The sequence below is a fragment of the Xenopus laevis genome, chromosome 6S (genome assembly GCF_017654675.1).
Source record: "Xenopus laevis strain J_2021 chromosome 6S, Xenopus_laevis_v10.1, whole genome shotgun sequence".
NCBI lineage: Eukaryota > Metazoa > Chordata > Amphibia > Anura > Pipidae > Xenopus > Xenopus laevis.
The window spans coordinates 85,352,941-85,374,985 of record NC_054382.1 but is presented as its reverse complement, the minus strand read 5'-3'; the positions used below and the strand labels follow the sequence as shown (position 1 = coordinate 85,374,985).

Sequence of the window (22,045 nt, the reverse complement as noted above, 5' to 3'; positions counted from 1 at the left end):
CAGTATTTTTTTTTCCAGAAAAGGTGGCAACCCTATATATAATGTTTGCGCAGCTGCCAGCAGTGGTCCAAGTTACTGTAACTACCTGGCAATTCATGTCTGCCCTCAAAATACATTACAAAGTCCCCAACTTCATATAATTGGGGTTTGTCCAGCCAGTATTTAACCATCACCGCATTGGTGAGCACAATAATTGATGGCAATGCTCTTTATAGGAAAGACACACAGGATAGAATTATCATTTGCTAAAGTAGGAGACAACTTGCCACTGTATCAAATACATAAAACATTCCTCTTCACAGCACAAACCCCAACAGACAGTAAAATATACAAATAGTCCACACAACTATCACTTTATACGTGAAACAACATAAATCTGCAAAGCCATTTTCTTTAGCTGTCAGACTCAAAGCAAAACAATGCACTTTTTAGGGGAAGGTCATCGCAATTTTAATTTTCAGCCAACATTCCAGGACTTGAAAGGTGTGCAGTATCAGACCGTATTCCAATGTGACTAAGGACTATTGCCAGTAGTTGACATGGCGGATCAGAGTACATGCCCTCACACAAAAATCATAACAATTCGGTAGCGTCCAGTTGTTTTCGATAATTAATTCCCCCGTGCTTTCTGTTACACGGCTCCAAAGAGGTGTCCCCGTCGCCAATTCTCATTTCAAATCGTCTGCAGGCTCTCTGAAGAATTAGCTTTCAACCCTACTAGTGACGTAATTCAAACATTCGCACCCACATCGCTCCCTCCGCCGCGGACGCGTCCCTTTCTTCCCCTCTGCCTGCTGCTTCCGCCGCTGCTAAAAACTAGAGGAAGGAGATTTAACCCGTAAGAAAAAATAATCCGAGTTTCAATGCCGCGGGGTCGACCCCCTAAAACACGGGGAGGACCTGAGCCAGGTCAAAAAGTAATCATTGTTACGTTTTGTGGGAGCGGCGGTGCGACATCACGATGTACTTTAGGTTATGTTTTCGTGTGGTAATTCATATAGTCCCAGTGTAGTGAGAGTGCGGAATGATATGGGTGGAAGGCGCAGCACCGGAACTACAAAAAGAAGAGAGTGAGAGAATGTTAGCTTGTGGAGTACAGGTGTGAAGTGCTAACATACACAGCGCTATTGTGTTGATTGGAAAGGCATTCTGGGAGTTGTAGTTTAGTAAATGGCCACGTATTGCAATGCTGAGTTGCGTCTGGCTATAACTCTGTATTGGTAATATTGTTCCTTGCAGTGGATATATTAAAGTTAAATAGAAATGGTATTGAGCCTGCCTTTATATTGCAGTAAGAAGTTTTCAGAGGAAAGGACTGTGGAGACTACCCCTAAATAGCCTGGGAGACCAGCATTTGTTCTGAATGGGTAATCCCTGGTTTAAGGGGTAGTTGATGTAAGAATGACCCTTATTACTGTAGACTGTACTAGCCTCAGTTTCTTTTGTTAGTTGTGTAACTGCTGTTATAAGCGTAAGATTGCTAGGATAGGAAAGTGCTATAACAGTTTGGCACTATAAGCAGTGGTTTAAGTCACTAAAGTGACCTTTGTATGAGGCCAAGCTGTTCCTCTGCACTGACAGACTTAAGGTCCCCATAGATGCAACGATTTCTCTTTCCGAAAGACCGATTTTAGCGAAGTCGAATTGATCGTGTGGTTAGTGGGATTCTAACGATCGTACATCTTACGATTTTTCGGCAGACATCTGTCAGGAAATTGATCGGCCAGGTTAAAAAATCTTTGTTGGTCCCAGTGCAATCTATCTATGTTTGCAGGGCCAAGCAGGCAGCTCCCCTTTGTTTTCCTGGCAAATTGGTCTTTTTAGTTGATGGACAATTCGTAAGATCGTTCCGAGATAATCATGGTCTCGCGATGATGATCGGATCTTTTAAAAATCTCAACATCTATGGCCAGCTTTAGCCTTGGCCTATGTGCAGATGCTCTGTGTGCATATTAGTATGAGAATGCATAGTTCTGCATATATCTGCTCTGTGTCAGGACATTGCTATGTCTGTCAGTTTGGAGTAGTGTGGTCAGGGCCGCCATTAGAAATCACGGGGCCCCATACAACAAAACTTTTGGGGGCCCCGCCCACCCTGGCTCACAAGCCCCATCCCAGATCCCACCCACTCCAGACCACACAGACATCAGCGCTAAAAAAGGTAACCCCCCCACACACAAGTTATAAAAAGCTATTGATGGTCAGGGCCCCCTTATAAGTTAAAAAAAACTGTGGTGCCAGGACCCCCAATAAAAGTTTTCTTTTTAAAATTGGTGGTCAGGACCCCCCTGCAAGTTGAAAAAAAAAACATTGGTGCCAGGGCCCCCCTTACAAGTTAAAAAAAAATTGGGGGCCCAGAGAATATTTTTTTAAAAAAAACATGACAGGGACCTATAGATTATTAAAATAATACATTGGTGGTGATAAAAAAAAACCACACAAGACTGTGTCATTGTCATTACCTGTAGCATGGTATCTTGTCATTAATGAGCCCAGCTTCATTATGCAAGCATAATGACAAAATGCATCATGGGGAACAAGTATTTACTGATAATTGTTATGGAGTATGGGAAAATAAAAAGAATATGCCTAGCTGAAATCAGCTTGAATCTGCTTATGCATTGGAGATGCAACTAGTTTTGCCACCATTTCCAATTGCTTAACCCGAAAAAATAGGGTGGGACTGATAGCATCGGAGGTGGGGCAGTGATGCTGGAGGTGTGCATAATGATGTCAGGGGCAGGCATAATGATGTTGAGAGGATATGGTGCTGGGGTTATTACATCATTGAGATGAAGTACGATGGATTTCTGTCCAGTTTTCTCAATATTTTAAACCAGACAGAAAATTTTGAACGGCAGTCCTTTGAAAAAACAGGGTTGGTCGGTTATCTGGACAGGTGGCAACCATAGTTCTGTCTATATTGTGCCTGATAAGTAAGCCCAATGCTTTAATTAAAACTATGGGATCTATTATACAAAAAAAAGTTATCCAAAAGTTCTTAAATACGGCAATGCCAGTTAATTTTTGAGTGATTTGCTTTTTCTTTCTGCAATAATAAAAAAAACTTTGCCATATTGATATATAAAAATCACAGTGAGTATCACAATGTTTAAATGTGTATCATTTATTGGCCAAATTATTATTCGGGTTTCACAAGGCCAAAAACCAAACAAATAGTTTAGCCCTGAATAGGCCCTAAGAAAAACCAAACAGTTCGAGTCAAAACCAAAAAGTTGGCAACCCTAGTTGGGATGTCAGAAAGCATTTAAGCATGAGCTGAAAGTGAGTTTACATCTGCATTAGAAGCTTATGATACAGGACTGATTTTTAATGGGGTCTTTTTTAGAATGCACTGGAGAAATTATAGTTCAGTATCTGGTCAACTTATTGGCTCAAAAATATTGCAGATAGTAGTATTCCAATGGTACAGACTTTTTTAACAACATATACTGGTGTATAAAAGTTTGTGAACCCTATATTTTTATTTGAATGTGACCTAAAACATCATATGGTTTTCAAAGAAGTTATGATTTTCAAACAGCACCTCCCCCCCAGCCTAGCTTCTACCCCGGGCAAATGCCCCTAACTCGTTACTTACCCCTCCGTGCAGATTCTGTCCAGCAGAGTTCACAGCAGCCATCTTCTTCTCTTCGGTAATCTTCGGAAGGAGACCGGTGTATCGGTGCATGCGCAGTTGGAACAATTTTCCATGTCGTAACAACTGCGCATGCGCTGAAACTCACGAAAATAGCGCCGGTCTCATTCCGAAGATTATCGTAGTGGCTGAAGATGGTGCCCGTGAACTCCTCTGGGCATAATCTTTTCTTCACCTTTAAATAACTAGGGGATGGGAAATAGATGTCAATGTGTGGGCCAGAAGAATCTGCTTGCAATATTCTTTGGCCTTATCCTTTATAGCCATTGATCTCATTTATTATATTTGAAAAATTATAGTTGCCAGGGATGGATTGCTTATCAAAATGAAGTAATTTTAATACAGCTGCAGGCATAGCTAATAACTTTACACATTTTTTATTTTAGAATTTGAGACAGTTAAAAGCCCATTTATCAAAGGTTGAATTTCGAATTCATGCAAATTTTTTTTAATTTGAATATACTCACAATTAGACTGGGAGGTTAAGAAAAAATTTGAATATTGAAAATATTTGATCAAATAGTTCCGACCCGCAAATTCAAATCGTAGTCAATTCGTATTTGATTCGTACGAATAATGTTTTTCTCCCGAAAAAAAACTTGAATGTCATGAAAGCTATTAACATCTCCAAATGGCTCAACAGACCTCTTGTACATGAACTTGGCAGATTTTAGGTGTTGAATATTCATATTAGGACTGTTTACTATTCGACCTTTGATAAATCTGCCCCTAAATGTTCTGTTAGTGCACACCCTCAATATACCATCAGTTTGCCAAATGGGCATAACAAAGCAATAATTCATACAATGAGTTTGTGAACTAACTTACTTTACACATACATCAAGCTAACATTTGTCCCTGGTGCAACCAATTACTCATTATTATTATTCTGTTATGTAAATTTTTTAGCAAGAAAAAGAAACACATTACTATGAACTCAACAACTTGTAAGAATAAATATAAGAATAACAGTAAGTGCCATCTCTGTCTGTTATCTAGACATTGAACATTCACTGCAGTTTGGTGGATTTTTAGCATGACGGTCGCCTTTTAGAGTTACTGACATATTCCTGATTTTACAGGAATAATATCACATAAAACCTTCCAAATGCTTTACATCCTTTTTAAAAATCATTCCACTTCCCAGAACCCAGTTGCTTACCATTGCTGGACAGTGCCTCCAGGTTTTTATTCCACCCCAAAACCAGACGTCACGGATGCAGCAGCTAGAAGGCATGTTTGAGACTGACACTGGTAAGTAATGAATGGAGGAGGGGGTTGGGATATGCAAGGGCTTATTTTAAAAAAATAAGAGCTACAGGAAGGTTTTTTTTAAAGTAGTACTGACAAGTTTCTGTAAAACCCTAGAGCCTGTCACTATCACTTTAAAGGTTTACGGGAAGTCAAGCAATTATGGCATCACGATGGCTACTAGGATTTTGTACAGTAATACTGTCGCAAATACATGAATCAAGTGTTTTACAAATATTTCCACTAGAAAAGATATGCAAATTGTTATCTATTCATCTTTTCAAATTTAACAGCAATCACCACTCTTCTCAGTATATAACTACTCTTGTCATTCAGTCACAGGGAATAAAAGTCCATATGCCGCAGGGTAGAAACCATTTATTTAATGCCTGTGGCTCCCTAATGACTGCCTGCTACTTACTCCATGATTGCCCTGCATCTATTTGTTAGCAAGACAATACACTGTCTTCTGTTAAAGCAGGGTTAAGTTTCACCAGCTTTGTTTTCAGTTGTTTATACCTGCTAAAATGCTAAAGAAATGTGTGTAGTTTTTCATTTCAATTTTAAAAACTTACACAGAAATATATATGAAGGATACTGAAGTAAAGTATCCCTGTTGTTGTCCGACATTTATATTTTCTGTCAGGTCTAAAAAAGAAGCTATCCAGATGATATTGTTAGCTTTAACAGATGTGAAGGAAGGCTCCAACATCAGCCTGGTATTTTAGTTAAGGGAAGCCATATTACACACTTCTAATGGAAAGCAGACATTTGGACCCTTTAATCCTCAAGAAAGACAAAAAAAAAAAGTAGCAAACAATTTAATTTTCTTTGTCCAGGAGACCAAAATCTGAATTTTTGTGAATGTTCTTTTTAATAATGTATGATATACAGAATGATACTTGTACAATTAGAACAAGGATAAATATAAATATTGTGTTATTGTTTTGTTTGTATTGTTGATTGTATAGGTTTTTTAAGACTTGATAGTTTAAATAATTGTTTTTGGGGAAAAATAGTAAATATATTCAAGTAAAGTATAACACTCAATTAAAGCAGGCGTTTCTGAACTTTATGGTCTTACAACAAATTATTTGAAGCAGGGAAACAAACCTGGTTAGGGGAGGTAGGCTAAAAAGCCATCACAATGCAAAGAAATGAAGGTATTTACATGCCTCATGCTACATACATAGAACTGCCTAAATACCAAAAAGTGAGATTTTAATTCTCACATAAAACATTATGGGTGGAGACCTGCAAATCACTCCTTTGTCCTTGTGGCCAATTATGCATCTAGCTGGTTTTATAGCACAGATACAGCCCATTTCGATCTTTTAGATTTCTTCAGTGCGAGATATTGGAACCTGGCTTCCGAGTAGGTAGTAGAGCAGCAAAGCAGAAAAAACCAACCTGCGATACAGACTAAAAGGAGCCAAAAAGTTCTTCTGTTTTCAGAAGACTTTACACTGCATGTCTAGCATTGTGATGGGCTTTTTGAGTTCTTTTAGCCCCCCTCACCCTAACCATGTTGGTTTCTCTGCTTCACTACTCTCCAAGTCCTACCTACTCAGAAGCTATGTTCCAATATTTTGCACTGATGAGATCTATCAAGATCCAAACATTGCTTTACACAACAAATGATGCACACATTGCTGGCCATAGTTTCTTAGAAAATCAAAACCACATGAGGTTTTGTTAGCCTCAGACATTTGAGCTAAAGTTTTAGCATATTGCAACTTTGGTCAGAGGGCTCGGTTGATTAAAGCTGGCCATAGATGCAAAGATCCGATCGTTTGAATCCTCGAACGATTGGACTTCCCCATCTCCCGACCTGCCACTAACCATTCAGATCAAATAAAGTAGTTGAAGAACAGATCAGCCAATGTTCTGACCCTGACAGCAATTATACGAAAGTTATGGCCGACAAAGCTGGTGACCGTCGTATGATCGGCAATACATGCAGAGAAATTATCGGCAGCTGACAGAAATCTTTGAACCTGTCTGATCGACCAAACGTCCGATCTCCGCGGGACGCAAAATGACGGGACTCTCCATACACGGTTTGAAAATGGCACGAATCCCCGTTTCGTACGATTGGATCTTTGCGTCTATAGCCAGCTTAATACTGGACAGGATTGTGGGTTGAGTTATTTAGATTCAGCTTAAGCCTCTTATATTGGAATTGATCAGTATTGTTCATTGTTTAGTCTGTTAGGCTAGCTACCCAAACAGCTCAACTGTCTGACCTAAAGTAAACTGCATTTTATGTAAAGCTTTAACTGAATGCATATTTGCAGTATTGCGCTCTAATTCAACACTGGATATTTTGTTGAGCCAAAATCATATCTGAGCATTTTTTTAAAGCTCTTGCAAGAATGAGACTTTATAAAAAAACAGACTATTGTTTCTAATATTGGCTAACTCCGGTTTAACAGGTCAGAGGACTTAATTATTGTGAAATTGTAGAGATACGGTATCCATGATTTTTATGTGGTAAATAGAACTTATTTTTTCCCCTAAAAATATGTTTTGGTGTGTGATAAAAAAAAATTTCAAATATGGGAATGCATGCAAATAGTGTCCTGACAGAAATTAAACTCAAAACCTTGGTGGTGCCATCATGCTTGTAGTTCATTTTGCTGCATTATTGGTAATGGTTAACTTGCTCAAGCATCAGCCTTCTTAAGTTCTAAGATAAAAAAAGGACAGTCGACAGAAAGTTGTGGTCCATATATAACATTGCAGCTGATAATAATAATATAATAGTACATTGTTGGCCCAGGGACTGGTTTTATTGCTGTTATGAAGCCAGGCTGGAACTTTTTTGAGGCAAATTAGAGAAAGCTATAGATAGGGTTTATTTTTTTAATTCTAAATTATTTGAGAAAGAGGCTAAACTTTGATGTGTGTGTTTTTTTTCATCTTCAGCTTCTATGTGTAGCAAATCATATATCATAATGTTTAAAAGTACTATATGAACGTAATGTTTAAAAGTACTATATCAATTACTTTAATACAAGAGAATAAAGTCCATCCTTACATATTGACACCAGTATGTTTGTATGTGTGGTATGCAAGAGATAGAATAGATACATAAGTGCTAGAAATACAGTTGAAATGAGGTCCTTTTCCCAAAGAGATTACAATCCTTTTCAGCAAATATCATCAAGGAAAATTTAGGTTCTAAAACAACAAGTAAACAACAGTTAGCTCTTAAATATTGGTTCAGAATTGTGCATGATATAATGCTGACTTAAAGGGATTCTGTCATGATTTTTCTGATGTAGATTTTATTTCTAAATTACACTGTTTACACTGCAAATATTTCACTCTACATTCCTGGACTAGCACGTTTATTTATTTAGTTGTAATATTGTTGTGTAGGCAGCCATCTAAGGTGATTTTTCCTGGTCGTGTGCTTTCAGGAAGAACCAGCACTTTAGGATGGAACTGCTTTCTTGCAGGCTGCTGTTTTTCCTTCTCAATGTAACTGAATGTGTCTCAGTCAGACATGGGTTTTTACTATTGAGTGTTGTTCTTACATCTACCAGGCAGCTGTTATCTTGTTTTAGGGAGCTGCTATCTGGTTACCTTTCCATTGTTCTGTTGTTAGGCTGCTATACAGCAGTAAAGAGTGACTGTTTTTTATCAGAGCACAAGTCACATGACTGGGGGCAGCTGGGAAACTGGCAATATGTCTAGCCCCAAGTCAGATTTCAAAATTAAAAATAAAAACATATGTTTGCTCTTTTGAGAAACAGATTTCAGTGTAGAATTCTGCAGCACTATTAACTGAAGCATTTTGAAAAAAAAACAAAAACATTTTTTCCCATTACAGTATCCCTTTAACTTTATTGTATCTTTCTGTACACTATGTATAACAACTGTGGCTATTGCCTGTGCTGTAAACAGTATGGTTTATAGCACTTGACCATTCCTGCACTGATGTCAGCACCACACCCCCTGGACTGTTAGGCCCTGCTTGTTCTTTCTTCATAGTAGGGCATTAAAGGACAAGGATTGTAATTCACTGGGGGATTACAATCTGTTAGGTATGTGCAGTAAATTTCAAGGGTTAGCAATTGTATTCAATGGCGGTGTTTAACAGTAACAGAGCACCCCCAGTGAATGACATTTTCCTTGTCATGTAAAACGCAATACAAATATTGTGGGAGTTGATAAAAAGTGTGGTCAACCATCCTTAGAGACAATGGCAAATGGGACAAAATTAAGCTGAGCCTGCAACACCTTGCAAAGGCTGTTAAAGGTAAATGAAAAATAATAATAAAGTTATCACATAAATTAAATTACACAAGCAAAAAACAATATAACAAAACAATTTTGTATATCGTACACCTACAAATGACTGGATGTCTTCCCATTCTTTGCAGATGGAGTTTTAACGGCAAACAGTGAGAATAATATTTATGCCTATCATGGTCCAACCCACAAGCGTGATATCTGTTTGCTCTCCCTTCCTAAAGGAACTCAGTACCAGCGACACATGCAGAACCATAAGTGAAATCATAAGGTATACATGTCTAAAAATTATGACTAGTAAATCTAGTCCTAGACCTAGGAAGGCATAATTTACATTATGAATGCTATAGGCTATTGATCTTGTTTATGGACTCTGCTTAACCGTAAATATGTTTGTTTATTGCCACACAGCCTCATCGATGTGGCCAGTGCCCAATGTCCTTTAATATTGAGTTTAACCTGACACTTCATAAAGCAACACATTATGTGGATGACCCTACTGTCAATATACTGTATATACATAATAAATATTACCTTCTAAGGCTGAATGATTAATGATTAATTTAGTTTCACAACATATAAACCAGTGCATTCTGCATCACAATTGCATAACCATCAGCCTTGTAGCATCAGTTTCTATGACAGCTGTAACCTAATTTTCTCCTTGATGATTTCTGACAATCCTTTAACCTTTAGCTTCTCAACAGCAGCCTAAAGCACACTGAGCATGTATGGTATCACCGACACTCAGAAGATGGCCTAACAAGATACAAAATGGGGATCTGATGTGCAGAGCTTTGAAGGCATATGTCATTACTGTTAAAGGGCTGCTGAACCTCTGGCCTGGTATAATACAATAATATAATAACTTTTTTTGTATTAAGGCTGGCAGAAGTTTTTTTTGTATTAAGGCTAGCAGAAATAGTTTGGGTTGCTGATCAAGCTGTTGTGATTGCACTTTTACTTCTTTTGCAATACCCTCTGTCATGGGCCCCCTTACTTCAGTACCCCTGCTGGTGGCCCTGTATATATAGAGGCATGCATGCATAGATGACTACTACTATGTAGCCCATTAGACAGTAAACCAATTGCTGTGCCAATGTTTCCATGCTTTGGCCTGATTATCCAGTATACCACATGGTTGTGGGGTGCATAAAAATGACCCTGGGCATTATCAGTACAGGGGATGCAAATTTAAAGCATAAATGGGGGAATGTATTAAAAGTCACTAACAGAAAAACTATTCGCAAAAGTAATGCGAAAAGTTATGCTTGTCCACGAACAAATTTTGCTTTGTGCGAATTTAATATAGCTTTCGCGAACCTGGAAACTGTTTAGTGACCACTTCCGACTTTTATAGTTTGCACCAATGCGCAGTCAATGTAATAAAACTTCTTACTGAAAAAGTCGTTATGTTTGCTCCAAAAGATTACTATACCTTCAAGCACTTCTTAATAGTGTGCAATTAAAATTCGCAATGTGCAATTAAAATCCGCAATGTAATAACAGTTTAAGGAACAATATTGCATTGCGAGATGTGGATTTTTGGTCTTATTGGTGCCAATTTTTTTGCTCTTTAAGACTTTAATTATGTTCCCCGACAGTGTGTTATGTACATTTTTGTTTTTTGCTTACTAAGCAAACATCCTTACTCTTTATAGAGGTGTTTCATTCAAACATTATGCCATTTTCCTGGGAATTTGGCCACTGATACAATGTTTAAGTCTGTGGACTATATTTTACCCTACAGAAACAGCAATGTAACATATCCTGTCAATATTTATAAATAAAAATATACTGTTAAATAAGGTAACTTGGTTTATTAATGTGAATAACTTGGCTTATTAATGTTAGGTCCTAAGAATTCCAGATAATACTGTAGATCCTATACCTGTACTACAAAATAATATATTACAAAACAGCAACACACTATAATGTATGGGTTTTTCGCTGGGTGACTAGTTGCTGATCATGTGACTGTAGCTGTTGCATGCACAAGAATAGCATAGCTTTGAGACTCTTATCTGTTTGGAATGTGGGGATGAATTCACCCTGCCAAATCATTTATCCCTTCATATCAAAGAGCACAGGCAAGAGCTGTCAGGAAGCAAAACCTACAGTTGCAAGTCATGCAAGAAAACAAGTTGAGTCTACACCACAACTCAAAGAGCATAAGAAAACACACTTCAAGATTAGTTGAGTAGTTCAAGGCCAAAACTTCCACTAACATGAAGTTTACCACAGGAAACCATGTATTTTTGTAACATATACATTCTTACAAATTCAAAAAGAGTATATATGGCTTTCTACTGCAAACTGAGAATTTTTGGAAATTCTGAAAAATCACCTCAAAACATACTTTGTACATCATCTAATCGCCCATGAGTCATTATGTACCAAGGGGAAAACATCATAAATATGAATGCCTGGGGTCAGTTTGATGCCTAATATCCAAAATGGAAATTACCTCATATCTTTCATTTGTAGCATATGTCCCACATTCCCTTATCTAGAATGGTCAAACTTAAAGGAAAACTATACCGGCCAATGTAGAACTCTATAAAAAATATATATAGAAAACAGCTCATATAAAAAACCCTGCTTCATGTAAATAAAACTTTTTCATAATGATATACTTTTTAGTAGTATGTTCCCTTGGGTAATGCTAAATAGAAAATTGCCATTTTAAGACTAAGGGCTGCCCCCTGGGACCCTATGCACACAAACAAACCATACATGTTAGGTGACATGAGACAATTATGGACAAAGGTCTGTCTTTTGCTTCCACACTTTTACCTGTTATAACTGTATTATTTCTGGTCAGGTGATCTCTGAGGCAGCACATAGAATATCATAAAATGGGGGCTCTAAAAATGTTAAAGGGCAATATTTACTTAAATATATATTCCAGTTTGGTAAGGTTCTTTAATATGACATATAATATGACGTAAACTATCTGTTAGGGGTATAGTTTTTCTTTTAATGCCTGGAGTCTTCTGAAGAGTTTGTTACTCAAAATGCATAGGATTACAAAAGTATGTGGCTTGTAGAGACCCCAAAATAGAATATTGCACACAAAATGTTCACAGACAAACACAAGTGATCAAAAACAATGCAGAAAGTAATATAAAACAAAATTTGCAATATAATACAATATAAATCCTACAGCATGTGCCTTATTTTAACAAACCCTTGCAGTTATCTGCGTATTGTAGGCAGGCAGAGAGAAGCAGATCTGCTTATCTTTCTTTTCCAGGTCAGGAGGAGGAGCTGGCCTTGAGGTTAAGTGATCATCTGGCCTTAGAGGTTAAGTGATCAGTGTTTGCCAACTTCTTGTGAACCTGATCAAGTCACTTAATCTCCTGGTGTCCCTGCTACTTGTATGCGCCTATAATGGCTGCCTTGCTTGCTGTAAAAGCTCTTTGTGTCCCATGGGAGAAAAGCTCTATATAAAAATGATTCCCTTTCACTCTTCCCCAGCTTTGTATATCTGCACTGGCAAGTACAGTTTCTGCCTCAGTGCAGATACAGTACATGGAGTGGAGATCAGCCTGAAAATGCCTGATTTCACAGTTTTGGGGCAGATCTGTGCTCTGTTTCTTCTTTGTACCTGCACTCAGGCAGAAGCTGTACTTGTCAGTGTAGGTACACAGAGCTGCAGAAGAGATTAGATCCGCTTCTCTTCGCCTGTCTAAAAGACACAGGCGGAGCAACCGCCCAGGTTTTTTGGCTCAGTTCAAAGTCAATTGATACAGATTGATATTTGGTTGGTCTTGCCAGAAAACCTTTATTATCTATGTTATGATGCAAAAAGTGGAAGGTGTGTCATATAGAAATTATGCAGCCTTGCATAATGCTACAAATGGATGACATAAATAAGTTGCGCAATAAGCAGTTCTGACATATGTACTACAGGCTTACATGTTTTCTATTAGTGAGGTCCTGCCATGTTGTGGATTGAATATCTCACTCCAGGTGTGAAATCGAATGCATATCACACCTCCACATCATGGGGCACATGTATTAAAGGTTGGATTTTTCTGGTCAGGCTTTTGGTCCCCAAAAATCTGCAAAAAAAAAGTTGCGGAAAAAAAAGTGCAACTTTTTTCTGGATTTTTTATGCGACAAAACTGAGACAAATCTGAATCCAAAAGTACTCCAGCTTAAGCCTGTCTAATTGGAGTTGGAATTGGAGCGCAAACAAGGTAGAAAAAGCATCGAGTTGGGCAGATAAGGGAACCAGACTTGGGGTAGGTGACAGAGGACGTACGTGCCTGGCGCCCCCCCCCAGCTTTGCGCCCTAGGCACGTGCCTACTCTGCCGACCCCAAGTTCCGGCTCTGTGTCTAAGTCAATGGCAGATGTCCCTTTTACAATTGGGAGATGTTGTCTTCGAGGGCTTCGGCATTTTGATTATGGATTTTGTGCTACAGTCCGAAAAAGTTGTGGTTTTCAAGCAACAAATTAAGGACATTCATGGTTGGGAGTTTGGTCTAATTTTTTTTATAAAAATGAGAAAAAAATTAGTTTTAATAAATACCCCCCCATAAGTCGATATTTTAGAAGAATAAATTTTGCTTTGAAGAACGTTGAATATTTAGGGGCCGATTTATCAAAATGCAAATTCAGATTTTAAGAAATCTTAAAATATTCATTCCCATGGGATTTTTTAGAAGGATATTTATCAATGGGTGAAAATTGTAACTCACCATTTTATAATATATGCTTCCAAAAATCCATAGGAATGAATAGAATGGAACATTATGCCATCATCTGGAAATGCAAGTGGCCCCAGCTTTCTGTAAGTTCATATAGTGACTAAGCAACAAAAGAAATCAGGAGTGGTAGCTGTTATATCAATCATGCTTTCTTCTTCCTTGCTGTTTGATCTGGATGCTACAGGTATTCATTCATGTGAACAGTTTTGACTGTCAGCCTATCCTATTCTATGCTATTGCTATGCTGACAGTGCTTGCTGTAATGAATTTTATCTATGCTGTAGACCACTAGAGGTCACCCTAGTGCCAGCAAAAATATTAACTGGCGAATTTCTGCTTAGAACAGATTTCTTAAAATATTTTTTTAATGTTTTAAAGTTCACGTTCGCAACAGGGGCCTATTTGAAAACAGAATAGGGTTTAAGTATCTTATTTTCTGTAGTTTAGAACTTTAGAACTGCAAGGAAACAGAGTGCAGTAATTAGGTGTTCTATAATGTACCCAGAACACTTTGACATTTGAGTTTAAAAAAGTGACGTCTCCTACATACAATGAATACAACGAATAAACAAAATCCAACAGAACTGTTCATATTAAACTGTTTTACCTCTCCTGCATCAGTGACAGAACAATTAAGCTGTATTTTAATCTACTTGACTGCCACTAGCAATCCCTGTGCTTCCCGGGCTGTTCCCCATTTATTTCTTAACCTGTGATTATTAGGGGCCCATTTACTTAGCTCGAGAGCCCGAGTGAAGGAATAGAATAAAAAACTTCGAATGATTTTTTTGGCTACTTCGACCATCGAATGGGCTACTTTGACCTTCGACTACGACTTCGACTTTGAATTGAACGATTCAAACTAAAAATCGTTCGACTATTCGATAGTAGAAGTACTGTCTCTTTAAAAAAAAACTTCGACCCCCTAGTTCGCCACCTAAAACCTACCGAAGTCAATGTTAGCCTATGGGAAAGGTCCCCATAGGCTTTCTAAGTATTTTTTGGTCGAAGAAAAATCGTTCGATCGATGGATTAAAATCGTTTGAATCGAACGATTCGAAGGATTTAATTGTTCGATCGAACGAATTGCGGTAAATCCAGGAGTTACACAATTTTCTTTTGTAATGTTAAGTATATGTTCCCTAATTCTATCTTTCAATTTCCGACTGGTTTGACCTACATATTGTTTCTGGCATTTATTGCATGTTAATATGTTAATAAATAAATCATGTTTCTCGTATTACAATTAATGTAATGTTGTATTTTGTATGTCTTATTTGTAGTGGAAGAATTAAGTGATGCATCTACTTGCACCGCACTTAAAGCAACCTTTCGTTTGTAGCCAAGTACTGTGTTGTTCTTTAAATCCAATAAAACTGGGTGTTCGTTTATTACCTAATGTTTCTGTTCTCCTAGGAATATATTTATGCCCTTTTTTAAGGATTTGCTTTAATGTCCAGTTTCTAAAATAACTAGATTCTTCTTAATAATATTCCTTATTTGATTAAATTGTGGGCTGTATGTTAGTATACATGATCAAGTTTCAGACTCATCTTTCTTTGTTTTCTTTGGGTTCTTTATAGTATCAATATTGGTCTCTATATTATCAGTATTAGCACTATATCTTTTAAACAAATATTTTCTATTTATTTTAGCTGTTTTTTTAAAGGCTCTATCTAAAGGTGCTTACTGTCCAAAAAGCTTTAAAAAGCCAAATGATTTAATCAGGTTTACAAACAATATTTTCTTTTATCTATTTTTATTGTGTTAGAGAGTGTTTTAGGTGTCAGTCACCTCCAGAGAGCTACTTCAGGCACTTTCCATTACAGTAAGTTTGAGAAGATCTATGGTAATCCAGAAATGTGATTTAACACTTTTGGGGCTATGTAACAAAGACAGTAAGGGGCAGATTTATTAAGGGTCGAAGTGAAAATTCAAATTCGAATTTTCAATTTTTTTTTTGGGTCAAAACTCTCAAATTCAAATTGTGAATTATCCAATCTCAATTCAAGTTTTAATTAGAATTTGGATATTTATACTCTGGCCATTTACGAACTCAAATTTGACTTATCACCACCTTAAACCTGACAAATTGCTGTCAATCATAGAGGTCCAGGGATCAATTTAGTGATGTTTGCAGCCTTCTTGACATTTTAGTTTTTTTAATTTCGAGTTTTTTTTGAGTTTATGGGAGTTTTAAAAAACTCAAATGAATTAGAAATTCGGTGCTTGATAAATGTGCCTCTGCAGTAACCAATAGCAACCAATCAGCAAGTATCAATTACTGGTCACCAGTTTAAAAGCAAATACTATATTGGTTACCATGGGTTACAGCACTTGGGCAAACTTAGTTCATTTTATTGCAAGTGGGGGTTTGTGTGTCTTAGCATTAAGAAATCATAATTGTTTTAAAATAACCTTGATGCAGGCACTTGCTCACTTAAATATTCCCATTTAATTCTTAAGCTGTATGCATCTGTCAGTACATTTGCTGAATACTATGGGCAACACCACCAGTGATGTTTTTCTCCATTGTTTTATGCAACATGATAAATAGGCCCCTGAATATTTCAGTGTCCAGCTTTGTGTGTTATTAGTATCTAGTTTTAAAGGGATAGTCTTTAAATGGATGACAAATTTCACTTGACTGAGCTGAAGAAACCTTACCCTTCTTTTGCATTGCCACCTCCTTGCTTTTATACCAAGTACATATGAAATTCATATGCTGCCCGGTTTAATGGTATTTAGATAACATCCTGCAGAATTTACTTGTTTCTAAGTAACCAGGTAACAGCCACCTAAATTGATTGCTATTCAGCTTTGCAATATGGGTCTTTCATACATGACTGCATTAAAAGGGGTTAGGTGTTAGAGTTCAAAATAATCTCATTAAAATATTGGTAAAACAAGCCATTGATATTCCATTTATTATTGTGTATTTATATTAAAGCTGGCCAGACAGAGCGGATTTTAGTGATATTTGATTGACTGGTCAATGTTCAGACCACTACTCAGACGTTCATGTTGATTCTGTATCCGATTCACCAACCATTGACTCCCTAAATACACTAAGGGGGTTATTTACTAAACTCCGTGATTTTATTTTTTATATAAAATCGGACTTTTAAAAAATCATGAACATGAAAGGATGGAAAAGACTGAATCAGAAAATCCAGCATCTCAGACCTGTTGAGGTTGCATATAAGTCAATGGTAGAAGTCCCTATGATTTTTTGATGTGCGCTGGGTTTCGTTCAGTTTTCAACTGAAAAATCCGGAAAAATCTTGAAAATCGGATAAAAAATCCGAATAAATCGTGAAAACCAGATTTTTTCCTGCAAAGAATTTTCGGGTAAATGTAATAATAAATAAGCAGAAAAACCAGAGCAGAGTTTGTAGCAGAAAATATTGAGATAAATAACTCCCAAATGGTAGCTATTTGCCAAATTAGGTCCATGAAGCACTACAATAATGATTGCAATCATAATCACATGCATAAACATGAAACCTGTTCTCAGGAATGAGGAACATTTTCCTCAAATTGAACTGTTTTAGGAAATGTCAAGAGTATCCTGATGACTTTCATTCCTAAGGAATATGTCTGATTTTCTGTGTATCATTACCTGTAAGAAAGTGTCCCACAGGTATATTCTATAGTGTGTGTGGGTGTGTATATATATATATATATATATGTGTGTGTGTGTGAACCTACCACCACACATCTGCTGCAAAAAGTAACAATTTTGCTGCCTTTACTAAAATTATGCAAATTTATAAACTGAAAATTGTTATCTTGAGAAGCTTTTAAGAAGTATTTTATTAACATCAATAATACATTAGCTTAGAAGATGATATTTGTTTAGCAGTGACAATTTGTAAATGTTTTCCTAAAACATTCACCTCTATACAATGTGTTAATCCAAGATGGTTACAAAACATAATTTAGCTAGCAATTCACCAAGCAAATACATCTGATTACATCTCCATCTCAAACGCAAGTCTCTCAAAATAAACATGCAATGCTATTACCGATAATTATGAGTGAGAGCTTTAATGTGCTCTCTGTAGAATGTAAACATGGCAGTGTTTTGAATAGAAAGGGCCAATAGGGGGATCTCTTCATTCACCGATAAAATAAAATAAAAATAGCAAATGAAAAATAAATTAACGTTTGTTAAAGTTTGGATTATAGTTGCTGTAGAGTTGCTGTACAATGTTAAGAAAGAAATTTCTGGTTTCTTTTGCTAGTAGCCTTTAAAGGGAAACTAAAGGGTTGGCTCCATAGAAACTCCTGTTAAATTCTGTACCTTGATAAACATATATAAGAGCAAGATGCTCATGACATTTGAAATTTGCTGCCTAGTAAATTCCATTATTACAAAACTAAGTTACCAATAAATTGCTCAGACACCCTTTTGCACACCTGGCCAGAACCCCATAACTCTTTGAGAAAAAAACACAGACTTGTATTTTCGTTATATTTCATATTTTCAAATAACGACATGGTTATGTTACTTATTAATGTGCGTTTATGCTCGGAATATATCATGCTCTTGTTATGTAGCCAAAAATATAATATTTCTAACATTTTACTATTTGATTATGTGCAGGCTATTCAGCATTAGCTGCAATACTGTATATATGGTAGAGTTAATGAGGCAGAATGTCATGTTTTGCTGAATAAGAAAGATGGTAGCTTGGCCACTCTGGAAGGAATTCAGTTACAGCTTGCTGCTAACCTTGTTGGACGGAATGTTCTGATTTCTGGCGATGATGCCACAAGCATAAACAACATAACACTACAGGTATAGGATCCCTTATCTGGAAACCCGATATCCAGAAAGCTCCGAATTACGGAATGGCTGTCTCCCATAGACTCCATTTTATCCAAATAGTCCATATTTTTAAAAATTATTTCCTTTTTCTCTGTAATAATAAAACAGTAGCTTGTACTTGATCCCAACTAAGATATAATCAATCCTTATTGGAAGCAAAACCAGCCTATTGGGTTTATTTAATGTTTAAATGAATTTCTAGTAGACTTAAGGCATGAAGACCCAAATTACGGAAAGATCCATTATCCGTAAAAACCCAGTTTCCGAGCATTCTGGATAACAGGTCCCATACCTGTACTCAACTCTAAGTAAAGTAATAATTTATTCATTTAAGACCAATAATAACAGAATTCTCTATAAATATTTTCCTTTAATTTTCATTGAACCTGCTAGGTTGATCCTAGCCTTTTACAGCAAACTCTTCAGCATACCAGTATAATGCCCCAGCAGATTCCTGGAGATCCCAATGCAGACCAGCCAAGCAGCAGCCTGCAAACCAGTGACAACTCTATGCCAGCTAATGATGTAATTCAGCCTATAGCAAGCCTGTCTCTACAGCCTGCAACATCCTCGCCCTCCAGTCTGACAATAAGGCCTATGGTTGAGCAGGAGTCAGTGTTGAGCCCCAGCAGTTCACGTAAGTTACTGAAACTCCTTCAAAGCGCAAAGATTGACTCCAACAGTTTATTGTGAAACTTAAGCTTTAGTTCATAACTGAGAAATTGCTTTCCAAAGTTTGTGACAATGTTTAGGGCATCGTTACAGGTAAACAGCTTAGTATGCATTTTTATTTTGAGCAACCATTACGTTGCTCATTTAGCAAGAAAATTTGGTGAAAAGTCAGTGACTGGGCAGCTGAACAATTAGGGGCAGATTTATCAAAGGTCGAAGGGAAAATTAGAATTAAAAAATTTCTAATTTCGGCTAATGTTTGTGTACTTCGACTATTCGAATACGAAATTTGATTTGAATTTGAAAAAAATTCGAATATTGAAATTGATCATGTACTGACTCTTTAAAAATTTGACTTCGACCATTCGCCATCTAAAACCTGCCTAATTGCTGTTTGCGCTATCAAAAACGAACCTATTTACTCTAAAATGGACCTATTTAGCCAAAAAACCCTTTGATTTATTTTTTTAATAATTTTTCGGTTGGTCTTTATGAATTAGAATTTCAAAGTTTTTCAATTCAAAATTCGACCCTTGATAAATCTGCCCCTTACAGTGCAAAAGTATGTAACCCAGAAAAAACCTGGAACAGTAAGGAGCCCCCCACTAGCATTCTATAAGAACCCAGTATATCTAGAACACTGTAAAGGTACATAGTATATGTACATTGTGTTTAGTGATAAATATATGATCAGCAATGCATACTACTTAGATCTAATGTAAGTAGACACTCCAAGCATTACAGTATGCAAGATGCCCAAAGCTCTGCACTGTTTTATGCTGATGTGTCCTGCTGTTCAATGCCTCATTTTATTATAGGACCAGGTGCTAATTCCATATGCACACTGAATATAGGGTAGGAGTGGTAGCAGTTTTTTTGTTTTATTCTAATAAACAATGGCTGATGAAATCCTATATAAGTGCAAAATAAAGAAATGCTAAATATTTCTGGAGCTCCATTTATTGTATATTTGTACATTACAATTTCTGTACATTTGTACATTGTATACATACATTGATTCATGCGAATGCAGTAATTATTGTAATAAGTATGTAAATAAAAAAGTGTACTGCTTTTGGAATTTTGTAAACTTTAATACTTAGGGGGTTATTTATTAAAGACCGATTTTTTTTTCAGGTTCTGACTTTTGAAGGGGAAAAACAATTTTTTCGAGATTTATTAAACCCCGATGGTTTTAAAAGTCAGAATAAAAAAATTACTCCAACTCAGACCTGCTGAGATCATGTAGATGTCAATGGCTGATGTCCCTTTGACATTTTGAAGATACCCTGATCTGCGCTGGGTTTTGTTTAATAATCTGAAGCTCTCATGGTTTTGGGTATCAAATGTAAGAAAGTCGAAGTTTTAGTCGAAATCAGAAAAATGTACAATTTGGATTTTTTCATGATTTTATCGAGTCTTTTCCCGCACAAGAAAGTTTCATGAAAATGTATTGCTAAAATGGGAGGAAAGTCCATGTGGATTTGGTCTGAGTAGTATTTTTTTTGATAAATAACCTCCTAAGTATGTCTCTGCCTTGCCAATAAAGTTGTTTTTTTTTTTATTCTGATTTGTAAATGTTGACCTACATTGTTTTACATGTCGGTACCCAATTTATCTATTTATATACTGCTCTGTTTTTTGTGAGGTTGCACACTAACAGCTGTGGAATATCTGTTTAGAAACAGGGGCAGTTAAAAAGTGTTTTACAAGTCCTTTCACAACATACAGTCGTGAAATCACCAGTCATCAGTTGAAATTCTTTTTTTGCAGTGCTTGAGTCGAAATGGAAGCAGCTTTGTGGAGGAATAACAAGTCACAATTGGATAATTATTTGCATTGTGCCTTTTTTCCTGTTCAGCTGGCCAAGATCTTTCTCAGGTGATGGCTTCCCAATGCTTGGTGCCTTCTTCTAATGGACAACATGAGATCACATTGACCATTAATAATTCCAATGTCGGCCACGTACTGGCTCATGCTACAGGTTCCACGCCCACAACCTCCACTGGATCACCACAGGAAATAACACTTTCATTCTTTTTCCTCAAAATAGCATAATAAAAAATAAAATAGCACCAACTCTACAGTAACATGCCATGTCTACTCTGTTAGATATAATGCAGCTTTGACCTTCAGGAAACAATGATCTTAATGGGAATCTGAGACTGAACACACTAGCAATCACAAATCAGGCACTCGAGACCACTTTATCATTAAGCAATGATCAAATACTGTCACAAGTCAATACTTTGACAACTACCTCAGTCAATTTAGTTTATCTATTGCTAGCTATTTTTTTGTTTCTAAACTATATATTTAAGTAAAATTCACATTAAAGGGGACCTGCCACCCTAAGAAATTATTCCAAATAATTTTTTATTATGTTGGTTTCCTTCAGTCTTGGAATTACACAATCACAGCACGCAGGCAGGAGCCATTTTGTGGACACTGTTATTAAGACAAGTTGTGTATCACCCCAACATCTTGTGTATGCACCCCAATGGGGGACCTAATGCCCATGAGCAGTGCCCTACACAATTATAGAGTGGGAGAAGGGAGGGGGAATGTGGGGAGAGCAGTGACATCTATTAAGTGCTGAATGGAAAGTGAAAGTAACTGACTGCCCCACCTCTATGACTCAGGCATAGAGGGA

General features: G+C 36.9%; 1 protein-coding gene across 7 annotated transcripts; it reads left to right on the top strand.

Annotated features, from left to right (window-relative positions):
- The first annotated feature begins 751 nt into the window (after positions 1–751).
- Positions 752–21,731, top strand: LOC108695218 (zinc finger protein 236-like). Of its 7 annotated transcripts, none has more exons than XR_005962283.1 (5): positions 752–838; positions 4,806–4,912; positions 9,301–9,440; positions 19,114–19,357; positions 21,166–21,727. XR_005962283.1 is itself a non-coding variant. In XM_041567775.1 (3 exons), the coding sequence occupies exons 1-3, from the start codon at positions 864–866 to the stop codon at positions 21,306–21,308; spliced, it is 441 nt and encodes a 146-aa protein (XP_041423709.1). In that variant the 5' UTR covers positions 792–863; the 3' UTR covers positions 21,309–21,730. The 7 variants fall into 7 exon arrangements, 2 of the variants coding, with proteins under 2 accessions (XP_041423709.1, XP_041423708.1); XR_005962282.1 differs by having other exon boundaries at positions 792–917; XR_005962285.1 differs by lacking the exon at positions 9,301–9,440 and having other exon boundaries at positions 21,166–21,730.
- Positions 21,732–22,045: the final 314 nt, after the last annotated feature.

Coding starts and splice junctions, on each gene's coding strand:
- LOC108695218 (XM_041567774.1), top strand. CDS start 1,025: ATGATATGGGTGGAAGGCGCAGCACCGGAACTACAAAAAGAAGAGAGT. Junction 1,100..19,113: donor TGTTAGCTTGTGGAGTACAG/GTGTGAAGTGCT, acceptor TGAACCTGCTAG/GTTGATCCTAGCCTTTTACA. Junction 19,358..21,165: donor GTTGAGCCCCAGCAGTTCAC/GTAAGTTACTGA, acceptor CTTTTTTTGCAG/TGCTTGAGTCGAAATGGAAG.